The sequence below is a fragment of the Oncorhynchus mykiss genome, chromosome 28 (genome assembly GCF_057628025.1).
Source record: "Oncorhynchus mykiss isolate SJ-2025 chromosome 28, ASM5762802v1, whole genome shotgun sequence".
Lineage (NCBI taxonomy): Eukaryota > Metazoa > Chordata > Actinopteri > Salmoniformes > Salmonidae > Oncorhynchus > Oncorhynchus mykiss.
Window position 1 is genome coordinate 13,586,256 of NC_143049.1, and position 11,986 is coordinate 13,598,241.

Below are 11,986 nucleotides of genomic sequence, written 5' to 3' on the forward strand. Positions count from 1 at the left end.
CTGTATTTTCCTCTGGCTGCCCCACCACTGAACTAGTCTGAAACACCTGCATTTTGGAGCTGCCTTACTCAATAAAGCAAAAAATAGATGTATATATATTTTTTTTTACATTGTTTGCAAACTGATGTGTAACATGTACTAATGCCAAAATAACATGCCAAACAGGCAACCTGCCCTGAATGACAGGTCACCACTGGTGTCAGCATGGCAACACAGTGGACTACCCCAGGCACCACTATGCAATAGATAAATGGTGGAAATGGTTTGCTTACCTCGTCTCATACCGTGTGCTGTAGCTTATTGTAAACTACTGGGTTGTTGTCATGCCATATACAATATGGATGAGATGGCTGCAGGATACGGTATGGGATATGGCTAGCATGGCTGTTGAATTCAAGTTATTCCTGTAATAACCCTATAATATTTCTATAGTGGTATCTCATAGGACTTCCCGAGGGAGTGAAGGACCTTCCTCCCGGGGTGGCTCTTCCTCTGGAGGTCAACCTGGTCTACATGCAGGGCATCAGCTTTAGTAAGGGCTGTTCCATCGGCCAGGACTCATCACAATGGGGTGGTACGGAAACATCTGATGCCGTACGCATGTCGGCACTACCCGAAGGATTGGCACCTCAGACCCAGTCTGGCAAGTCAGCCGGGAAGCACAGAGTTGGAGATCTGGGCATTCGCCTGGCTCATGCCAAAGAGCCATTAACACTCAAGGGTTCTGAGGACACAGTCTCTGGAGGAATCCGTGCGATAGTGGTGGCCCAAAGACTCTTAAAGCCAAATGAAAATAGAGGTATTTGACCCCAACAATATGAAACGCACACATGTTGAAATGAGCCAGATCATATTTACATGGATAGGGTACATAAAGTTAAAATGTTCTTATTCCAAATCACTTAGTACAGTATTTCACTGGTAGCACTACCAACCATGTCTATGACGTCTATGAATAGTTTCCTTGTTTGTAGTATTGCGATTGCTTCAAATATTGAGTTCCTTGACACTATGCTGTTTGCCAGTTGTGCACTGCTTGCCAGTTGTGCACTGCTTGCCAGTTGCTAGCTATTATCTTAAATATTATTTTATGTATCTCTGGCGTAATAAACATACGAGGACACAAAGTATGGACATTTGTCATTTTATCAACATCTCATTCACAACATAAAAAAACACCCAAAAGCTCACACAGGATGACTTTTTTTTTTTTGGAGGGGGAGAGGGGGGGGGGGGGGTCAAGATAACTTCAGGCTACCTCTGAAACCAAAGCCTTATCAACTAAATGTATTGATAAAGCTGCTCATAAAGGATACTGGTTGGCCTATTCCTGGTAAAGGGAGTGCTGCCCTCTAGTGGAGAGCATGGTCTCTCGAATCTGCTGCAGCAAACTTTCAGGTTGTGAGCTCAGAGTTGAATGATCAAGTCTCTTGAAGTCTTCATTGCAGAGCATGCATTCTAGAATGTGAGCCACCCTCTGTAGGTCAAAGGCAGCATGGTGAAGCCCCAATGTGGCCAGGGTCTCTGAAAGATGACGTGGGTAATTTGAGGAGTTGTTCTCGGAGCAAGAACTCAAGAAGGACATGCGGTTGTCAGCGATAATCTTCAGGAAAGTGGCAAACTCCCCATAATCAATCCCAGAGCAGGACTTCATGATAACCTGTAAAACAAAATACCAACTCAGATTACACAGCTTTTTAAAATACATCTGCTTTGTCAGACAGTGCCTTTGGAAAGTATTCAGACCCCTTGACTTCACCACATTTTGTTATATTACAGCCTTATTCTAAAGTGGATCAAATAAAATCCTCAGCAATCTACACACAATACCCCATAATGACAGTGAAAACAGGCTTTTCTTCATGTTTTAAAATGTATTAAAAATAAAACCGATACCTTATTTACATTAGTATTCAGACCCTTTGTTATGAGACTCAGAATTGAGATAAGGAGCATTATGTTTCCATTGCTCATCCTTGAGATGCTTCTACATCTTGATTGGAGTCAACCTGTGGTAAATTCAATTGATTGGACATGATTTGGAAAGGCACACACCTGTCTATATAAAAGGTCCCACAGTTGACAGTGCACGTCAGAGCAAAAACCAAGCCATGAGGTCGAAGGAATTGTCCGTAGAGCTCAGAGACAGGATTGTGTCAAGGCACAGGTCTGAGGAAGGGTAACAAAAAATGTCTGCAGCATTGAAGGTCCCCAAGAACACAGTAGCCAGTAGAACACTGGCAGCCCGGCCAAATTGAGCAATCAGGTGAGAAAGGCCTTGGTCAGGGAGGTGACCAAGAACCCGATGGTCACTCTGACAGAGCTCTAGAGTTCCTCTGGAGATGGGAGAAACTTCCGGAAGGACAACCATCTCTGCAGCACTCCACCAATCAGGCATTTATGGTAGTGGCCAGACAGGAGTCACTCCTCAGTAAAAGGCACATAACAGCCCACTTGGAGTTTGCCAAAAGACACCTAAAGACTCTCAGACCATGAGAAACACGATTATCTGGTCTGATGAAACCATGAATGCCAAGCATCACATCTGGAGGAAACCTGGCACCATCCCTACTGTGAAGCTTGGTGGCAGCATCATGCTGTGGGGAGGTTTTTCAGCAGCAGAGACTGGGAGACTAGTCAGGATCGAGGCAAAGATGAAGGGAGCAAAGTACTGAGAGACCCTTGATGAAAACCTGCTCCAGAGCGCTCAGGTCCTCAGACTGTGGCAAAGGTTCAGCTTCCAAGAGGACAATGACCCTAAGCACAGTCAAGACAACGCAGGAGTGGCTTCGGGATAAGTCTCTGAATGTCCTTAAGTGACCCAGCCAGAACCCGGACTTGAACCCAATCGAACACCTGAAAATAGGTGTGAAGCGACGCGCCCCATCCAACCTGACAGAGCTTGAGGATCTGCAGAGCAGAATGGAAGAAACTCCCCAAATACAGGTGTGCCAAGCTTGTAGCTTCATACCCAAAAATACTTGATGCAGTAATCACTGCCAAAGGTGGTTCAACAAAGTACAGAGTAAATGGTCTGAATACTTATGTAATGTGATATTTTAATACATTTGTCAAAAAACTGTTTTTGCTTTGTCATTATGGGGTATTGTGTGTAGATTAATGAGGGGGGGAGAAACTCATTTTAGAACAAGGCTGTATCGTAATAAAATGTGGAAAAAGTCAAGGGGTCTGAATACTTTCCGAAGGCACTGTATGTCTATCTCCAGGTGTCTTATATACCTGGCAGTGCTGATGCCATGAATCCATAGTGTTCCTCCATTCCTCTATTTCCCTCTGGACAGCAGAAAGCTCATTCTGAAGGAACTGCCACATAATGTCCACATTGCAGCCATTCAGCCAGTTATGGTTGATGGAGATGGTGTCTTCCTGCAGGATAATGAGACAGAAGTCAGGTTACTTAGTTCAAAATTAGCCATATGAACCATACAGGTGCTTAACTGATAATGATTTGTAAAAAAAACCTCTTGATCAAGTGTACCACTTAAATTTGTCCCACATCCAAACTGCAGTACTTACCAAATTATAAACCTGATGGTGCCAACCACTGGGCACAAATATGATCTCCCCTGCTTCCTGAATGATCTCTAGTGGTTGACAGGCCTCATCACAGTGTGGGAATTGCACCTTGTCTCGAATCTCAGGGGCAGTGACGTCATAAGCAAGGTTGCCATGGCTGTCTCGTAGAAACTCTTCTTGGCCTGGGGGATACAGGAGCCATTTCTTCCTGCCACAGATGTTCGCTGACCAGCTGTAGGAGCGGAACACATCAGCGTGGAATGGCGTCCTATAGCAAAAAGAGGAAAAAGCAATCACATGTTGTTAGAGGAGACAGAGATTTAAGAGAATATCCATTATAGACTCTATAATTAAATGTTTTGTTATACCATGAGCCTTTGGGTCCCATGTAGACGAACCGGTAGTCATCCACCTCCAAAGTATCCCAATACTCATTAAGCCAGTCAGAGGAAAAGAAGACTGGGGTAGTGTAAACATTGTGTTCAGGAAAATCCCTGTGAAAGACAGAGGACGGAACCATTGAGCCATGTGCAGCTTATTATTGATACAGCTACTTTCAGTATATACATTATTTACATACTGTAAAAAACGTTCCAATCATTTTTTATTTAATTTATTTCACCTTTATTTAACCAGGTAGGCTAGTTGAGAACAAGTTCTCATTTACAACTGCAACCTGGCCAAGATAAAGCAAAGCACTGCGACACAAACAACAGAGTTACACATGGAATAAACAAACATACAGTCAATAACACAATAGAAAAAAAGTCTATATACAGTGTGCTCTTACTTCAGATGGCAACATACAGGTGAATTCAATACCTTGACATGTGCCAATCTTTCAGATAGAGACATCCTTTTGGTGATGAGTGTCCATTCTGTATGTACTCTCTCCAGTAGTGAATAAATTCCTTGAAAGGAATAATTTGTTTGGGGTTTGCATTGTATTCTTTCGCATTGCAGTTTGCAACTGGAACCGGAGTCTCATCTGCAAGAGGAAAAAAAGAGAAATACTTTGAAATCACAATTTACAAAATAGGTTATTGGTTCATCATAACTGCAACACATGTTTTATTACCAAATATATACATCAGATAATTACACAAAGCACGAGAAATGATTGTCAAATCACAGATCAGAACAACCCATCCATAGGCTAATCAAACTCATTCATTTGACATCAAAGTTACTGGACATTGTAATAGATATGTATCTAACAACATTTATTCACCAAATTGCTGCAGCAGTTTCTGGAAGTTTGGCTTCCCCTCTTCAGTGACCCACTGTTTCCTACATTTCCAGTCTTCAGTAAATTTCCTCGAGAACATGCATGGGTGGTTAGGAAGTAAGTACTTTTTAAAGAATTTGGAATAGCTCAAATCCTTCTCTATGTAATCCACAAAGTGCGAAGAACAAAATTGTTCATAGGATTGCCTTGATATTTTAACGAGGCTGCAGCAGTTATGATAAGACTCCCTGTCCATGATACTGGATGATGTAAACAAGTCCTGGGTGTAACGTTAACTAGCTAACTAATTAGCAAGCAATCGAAACAAGCGACGTACCTAAACTATAGTGACATGATATGTCATATTAATTGCTTTTCCACCATTATTATTGGATTTACATTGCAAAGATAAATCAAACATGTGGAGAAAAAGGTTCGTTCATTCGAGCCTAAAAATAGCTTCCTATGGCTATGCTATTTTGCATTTTAGGGGACCACATTTATAGATGCACACGCCCAATATTTGCTTTAATTTGTTCGGTTTTTTTGTACATGATTGTTTCCGTAATGTTTGCTAATTCAACGTTGAATGTCTTTAGTAAATATACACTTTGAAATTAGACATTAATAATGCACATTCTACACATTTCAAATAGCAGGATCATTGTTTCTAGACGGACTGTAAACATGTCTGTACTGAGGAAGTGACGTCTCTTCACGTCCAAACAAATCACTCGCTTGGGAACCAATCTGCGAAAATATATTTTTCTTACATATTTTATTTTTTTGTACAATTATTAAAGTGGCCCCTTAAAATATCTATTAACAGTTTCCACGCAGAGCAGCTGTACTCAAATAATGCACAATCGATAATATTATCGTCTTACGCAACATTACAAAACTGTAGCTTCTGAATTCCTGGAATAGTCATAACCCTGCAGGAGCTCAGGTGCCAGGTTTGTTTAAAAAGTAAACAAAATCATCAAACAATGTTGAATGATCGCTAGTTACCTATTTTGTTTGTTTGAACACGAATGCAATTTACTCGAAATACACATTTTCTTATCTTTTATTTGAGAGGAACGCTTATGAAAAGGTCTGCTAGCTAGCTAGCTTCCTGACATGTTATGATTTTGAATGTTTTGCTAGTCAGCTAACGTTAGCAAGCTTAGCATAGACAGTGGTACTCTAATAAGGTAGCTAGTACACAGTAACATATGTATCTAGCTAGCTGTACTGTTCATATAGTAGGTCTAAATAGCTAGTCCAAAATACCTTGATTACCATGACAGCTAGCTACTTACATAACATAGCTTTACTGCCGGGTTGATTGAAATTCCTAGCTAGCAGCTCCAACGTTTTAGTCTCTAATCTTTTATCTCGATTAACATATTGACCTTGATTAAAATATTATTTACAATACAACATTTTAACATGTTCACCCCTCTCTTCCTAGGTGAGCATCTGAAGCCAAGCCAAAATGACATGCCCAACCCGAGACATCCCCATCCACAGCTGGCCAGGCTCCTACTACATCAACAGTGAGAAGCGCTGGGATGCCGGCACCCTGTCCCTGACCCGCACCATGCTGCGCTTCACCTCAGACCAGAGCAAAGAGAACCTGGTTGGCTTCCGCCTCTCAAGGATCATGGAGATCAAGATGGAGTCGTCCAGCTTCATCTTCAGCACTCTGACTGTGTTGGAGCATGGGAATATCAAGCACTGGTTCGGCTCGCTGAGGCCCAACCGGGTGGTGGTCTACAATGTCCTGGAGCATTTCTGGAGGGAGAGGTTGTTGTCCCCATCTGCAGAGGTTCAGGGGGCTGAGGCACAGCCGACCAAGGGGAGGGAGCTGATTAACCTGGTTGCGGGGGCTCAGAGACGGCTAGAGGACACAGGGAATGTCCTCCACCACCAGGGAGAACAGTTTGATAATGTCATGCATGGCCTAGGCAAGATCGACTCAGATCTGGGCGTGGCAGACAGGTAAGGTGGATATTGAATTCTACCTCTGGGCCCTGTCAGTCAATTGTTTTATTATTTTCAAATATTGTAGCTAACATTTCCGAAGTTTTGATGCCTTTCTATCCACATGATGATTAAATATACACTAATATATAGTAGTGGTTAATTATTTGAGATTGGATAGCTATTATCCAGAACATGTTTACCCTTCTTAATTTGTATGAACCGTCACTGAATTGGATGCATTCCTCTAACTTCTGTCACCATTATCTCTGCAGGCTACTTTCTGAACTGGAGTCTCCCCCTTGGTGGCCTTTTGGCAAACTACCCTGGAAGAGTCAGCAGGATGTCAAGGCTGAGCATGCTGCCAGAGAGGCTGCTTGTAAGTTAACAGGAACAGGCAAGCACAGAGTGATCACCAGCGTACCAGCCATCGTCTCCAGAGGTGGAGACTCAGACCTGAAGCCTGGTTGCTTGATGGTGATGGTCTCCTCATTAGAAGTCCGAGACACAAACTATGTGCTGCTCCACCGCTTTCAGAGGGATGAGGTGGATGACATCCGGGTGCACAATCCGTATGAGATCAGTGTGAGGCAGAGGTTCATAGGGAAGCCAGACATATGCTTCCGACTCCTGTCGGCTAAGATGCCGGAGGCCATGTCAGTGCTAGAGATACAGTATAAGAAGAAGGTGGAGTACACAAGTGAGTACTCTGCCTTCCTGACGACCCCAGCTACGACCCCATGTGACCAGGATCAAGGTTCAATATGGAATGCAGGTAAGAAGTTTAGATTATCCTCTGTGGTCCTAGTCGGGGGTTCTTCTTTGTTTATTTTGCTCTGTACAATGGTTTGTGTTTGGCCACCAAGTGGCAGTAAAGATCTGTGGGTGTTAGCATGGCATATTGTTCAATACACATATTTGAAATTACTTTAGGCTCTCTTGAGGCTGAAATCTCATTATACTCTTATACACTATAGCTTATTGATTTATTACATAGCTTATTGATTTGTTACACAATTCTGATGCATGCTGTGTTTTGTTGTTGTTACGAGCTTTCCCCATTACATTATCATAGGGTTAATGTTACGCTCATAAGAAGCTAATGTGTTTGTTTGAGGGGCCTATCACTATATCTCTGCCCCCTCCCATGGCAGCAGGCCTGCTGCAGTACCAGGAGACAGAGGTCCCCATGACAGTCCCAGCAGGAGAGCTGTCCCAGGTGCAGGTGCATGTCCTTAAGCCAGAGGTCACTCAGGCTGAGGCTCAGGAAATCCGACAGGTGAGATACAATATCGGAATCTGGCTTCTAATGCCTCTTCCTGTTTCCTCAAGCATTTTATCCTATGTATCACATGCTTTATAACAGTCTGAAGTTACACTGCCCTAACATTTTCTCTATTTTGCGTTCAGATAATGTTTATACCTGTCTTTATATCTGTTTTGAATTCAGAAGAAATGCATGATTGAATTTCCATGTTATGATGCATTAAATGTATGCCATTTCAATAGCAGGTTTTAAAGAACAAGTGTAACTTTTCTTATGTTCTATGAAAATCATGGGAAGATAAATGCTGTGTTTCCAGTCCAAACCAGAGATTCACTGTGATGATTTTTATTTTACATACTATGTATTTTATATATTAGTCGGTAAGACCACAAACCAAACTCCCATTGGGTTACAAGAGAGAGGAGAGAGGGAAAGAGACATGGCCAGTTATTTGGTTAGACTTCTCTGGTCAGACAGTGTATAAAGTATTTCCATTCAAAGTCTCATAATGTTGAACAGTGAGCTCCATGCATGGTCGATGGTTGCAAGACATAAACAGTGACGCAAATGCGTTTTCGTTTAACACATTATTATGGGTGGCTCAGAATGGTGTTTTCCATGTTAAACCTCTTCAAAACACAACATTTTGTCTATGTAATGGTAATCCGTTACAGGTATGTTGTCATTTTCAGAATCCTCCTGAAACACAGGCTACAGTCTCTCGAGGCTTGGGTGTTTCTTACAGTCCCATAAGCAGTTCTGTAAAGCTGATTGAAGCTGAGGTTGAATGAGGCTTTTGTGGAAATTGCGTTCACAACGGCACAGTTAGTTAGATATTACAAGTTAAGTATTGACTACTTCAGAATGGTATCAATACGATTGTATCTCAATATAATCGTATATATAATCATTTTCAAACAAATCGATCGTGTTAGTGACATTTTTTCGCAATTAGTCTGTTTACAATTCAGGGACATGTGTTTTGTTTCTCTATCAATGGCTTGTTATTTTGTGCCGATAAGTCATAATGGTTGTTTTAAACCACAAAGCCTACCGCTTTCTGAAGTGGTAAAGTGGTACACTTTATGATGCAGCTAATTCATGTAATGATTAGTGAGAGTCCCTCGTTGAGAATCACTTTTAACCTGATTTCCTACCGAAGTGTACAGCAAATAGCCCCTTTGGTCAAAAGATATTTGATACCTGCAGATTATCACGTCGGTTATTTGTTCAAATCAGTTGAATATTTACAGTTTTTTTTTATGTCTTAAACACATTTCCTACAACTCACCTCACCTTTCATCAGTTCAATTATGTTATTAGCCTACTTTTTTAAAATTTATTTTTAACTTGATTTGTATTTTACCTACATGTCTGACTGTGTATGTTGAAGGGAAGAGGACAAAAATGAACCAAAAGTTCAGAAGTGGTGTGATAAAATGTACCTTCAACAGTAGAATTTAGTTAAAGGTCAATTTTACAGAATATGGCACCAGAATCACATAAATTACACTGAAGTATTTTTTGAAGTATCGATATCAGTCTATTTATCACATTTTCCTCCCAAACTGAAGAAACCTTAGAAAGTGAATGCATGCAGTTGTCGTTAAGGAGTACGTTGAAATACTATTTGTCTGCTCGTTGCTGTCTGAAGCCGTTCCCGTGCACTGTTGCTGTGTCTGCGATTACTGGCCTCTGAAAACTGACATAACGTCAATTGGGTGTGTGTGTGTGTGTGAGCATGTGTAGGATAACATAATATTAGTTTAGAAACCACGTGTTGGGGTGTGGAGTGAGTGTCTATTAAGTTTTGCTTGGCACAACAAGGTTGATTTAAGTTGTTCCATTGACCATAACGTACACAGGTGTTGGAGCGTGGAGATGGAGTTGCAGAATTCCCTGAACACACAGAAAGTTGAAATAACAAAATGTCATTGACTTGTCTGTTATCGATGACCTCAGGAGACCAGAGACCTCTGTATAGCCACCATGTGCTTGAGTAATGTATACTAGTCACGTGAATATTGGGTCACACAGCGATTGTGTCATGACCTAACGATGGAAGTACAGTTATTACAGATCGTTTTGGTTTTTGTCGGCAGTCCCTTCATTGGTTTTCATTTTACAGCTAACAGCCATTCGGTCTTCGTGGCTCCGACAAGCAGTGGAAGAATAATTATGGCTGAGAAAAAAAAGTGTTATTCCTCCTCTCTGCTCATCTCCCCTGTCTTTTCCACTGACTGACTCACTCACTCCATGTCCTCTCGGGACATAACCCTAGACAAGACACTTTTCCCCACCACTACGAGAATCAAGAGATTTACTCCCACAGACCTGGGTCAAATATATATGTCAAATATTTGAGCTGAGCTTGATTTACTTTGCCCTGTACAATGGATCAGAGGAAATAGATTCAAAAGGGCCAACCACAAGTTAATCCAAGCATGTGTGTGTGTGTGTGCGCCTATATGGCTCTCTGCCTACTCTCTCAGATGCTGATGCAGCTGAAAAACCTGGCTCTGGAGGCTGAGACTGAGCTGGAGAGGCAAGACGAGGCCCTGGATATTCTGACCAGCTCTACGGACCGGGCCACTATGCACATAGACAAACACACCTGCCGCATGAAGAGGCTGCTGTAGTTCACACACCAGCCAACCGGCTCACCACAGCGCAATCCAGAAATGCGCTGTGAGTTGCTGTTCCCTGACGACAAATGCGTGCTCTAAGAACGTTTTTGTTCTGAACCTCTACATTTGTAGCAAATGTCTGAGTCTCCGGGGTAGTCATACACCCTTACATCATTGTAATGTGTAAAATATAGAAATCAATGTCCCTCTCAATGTGGTAATTACCAACCAGTCCACTAGATGGCATTTACACCAAGGTAAGGAAGTGTTCACTCCCATCAGCACTTTGTGGAGATATTGTCCTCGTAGCACTGTGAAGAACCATGAATAGATCCATACCTGGTTGTTGTTGTTGACGGATGATTGAATCCCTGGGTCTGTCACCATAAGTATAGAGTGGTTTCTGATGTTGTACCTAAATCACTGTGAGGAACGATTGTCACACTGCTGCTAAATGTGTGTTTTTTTCCTTCTTTTTCAGTTGCAGGTGTCAGTAAAGCCATTCCCCTCCCTCCCTGCACATGGTTTCCCTCCAGCTCCAAGTGTTGCATGTTGCTGCAGAGTAAGTGATGCATCGAGTGGGATCGCTGAATTATAATCCAGTTTGCAGTGGGTCTGAAACGAAGTCCCTTGAAACTGTGTCCCTTGAAATTCACAGAATACTATTCGGTCACCACCTATTCTATAATGTACAGTACAAGAAAAAGCAGACGGCAACTCACAATCTTGCTAACATTGACACTGGATTTGGGGATATCTGTATAATCATATTTGTATGAATGACTTGCATACTTCTATGCTGTACTCTGTTGTACTGTAATTTATTTATTGTCTATTTATCGTTGATAAACTGATTTAAACCCAAAATATCTGGTAAATCATGTGTTTCTTCATACGTTTCATGCCTCAAGTTCCCCATGCCAATGTACTGTAGACAGTAGAGTAAGTATTTTGAGTGGTGCCTAATTATCCAATAAAACACTTTTTTTACATAGAAGACAGATGCCTGGCTTAAATAGTACACTACAACCCGCCCAGGTCATAAAAGGCTATGTAGTTTCCTTTATTAATTAAATAATAATAATGAATAGAAAACAAAAACAGACAACAGACATGTCTCAATACTCGGAGAAGTGCAAAGCAAGGCAACACCCAATAATAACAAGGTTCACATGTGACAAATTGACATGGAGAACGTCAAAACACTAGTGAGTGAAATGGAAGCGGAAGCTATTTACTATTGAAAGTAGTGCTGCATGCGAGTGGGTCCCTGGCCCGTTGAATGAAAGTGAGTGCAGAGTCCCTTTGTAAACAGGCCTGTTATTATAACATCCTGTTGGCAACAGGAGTTGGTTTGGC

At 41.8% G+C, this 11,986-nt stretch overlaps 2 protein-coding genes across 4 annotated transcripts; one reads left to right on the forward strand and one right to left on the reverse strand.

Moving 5' to 3' along the window:
• Nucleotides 1-1,130: 1,130 nt before the first annotated feature.
• On the reverse strand, nt 1,131-5,577 carry LOC110508576 (2-oxoglutarate and iron-dependent oxygenase JMJD4). Its single transcript, XM_036966387.2, has 6 exons — nt 4,769-5,577; nt 4,360-4,525; nt 3,906-4,031; nt 3,538-3,805; nt 3,241-3,387; nt 1,131-1,660 (listed from the first exon to the last, which is right to left on the reverse strand). The coding sequence occupies exons 1-6, from the start codon at nt 5,019-5,021 to the stop codon at nt 1,325-1,327; spliced, it is 1,296 nt and encodes a 431-aa protein (XP_036822282.1). The 5' UTR covers nt 5,022-5,577; the 3' UTR covers nt 1,131-1,324.
• LOC110508574 (synaptosomal-associated protein 47) lies at nt 5,447-11,494 on the forward strand. Of its 3 annotated transcripts, none has more exons than XM_021589172.3 (6): nt 5,447-5,721; nt 6,222-6,751; nt 7,009-7,508; nt 7,888-8,012; nt 10,493-10,688; nt 11,109-11,494. In XM_021589172.3, exons 2-5 carry the CDS (start codon nt 6,246-6,248, stop codon nt 10,637-10,639), a joined length of 1,278 nt encoding a protein of 425 aa, XP_021444847.3. In that variant the 5' UTR covers nt 5,447-5,721; nt 6,222-6,245; the 3' UTR covers nt 10,640-10,688; nt 11,109-11,494. The 3 variants fall into 3 exon arrangements, with proteins under 3 accessions (XP_021444847.3, XP_021444846.3, XP_021444850.3); XM_021589171.3 differs by having other exon boundaries at nt 5,455-5,734; XM_021589175.3 differs by lacking the exon at nt 5,447-5,721 and having other exon boundaries at nt 7,891-8,012.
• Nucleotides 11,495-11,986: the final 492 nt, after the last annotated feature.

Coding starts and splice junctions, on each gene's coding strand:
- LOC110508576 (XM_036966387.2), bottom strand. CDS start 5,021: ATGGACAGGGAGTCTTATCATAACTGCTGCAGCCTCGTTAAAATATCA. Junction 3,388..3,537: donor ACCATCAGGTTTATAATTTG/GTAAGTACTGCA, acceptor ATTATCCTGCAG/GAAGACACCATCTCCATCAA. Junction 1,661..3,240: donor CATGGCATCAGCACTGCCAG/GTATATAAGACA, acceptor TTTGTTTTACAG/GTTATCATGAAGTCCTGCTC.
- LOC110508574 (XM_021589172.3), top strand. CDS start 6,246: ATGACATGCCCAACCCGAGACATCCCCATCCACAGCTGGCCAGGCTCC. Junction 6,752..7,008: donor GATCTGGGCGTGGCAGACAG/GTAAGGTGGATA, acceptor TTATCTCTGCAG/GCTACTTTCTGAACTGGAGT. Junction 7,509..7,887: donor AGGTTCAATATGGAATGCAG/GTAAGAAGTTTA, acceptor CTCCCATGGCAG/CAGGCCTGCTGCAGTACCAG.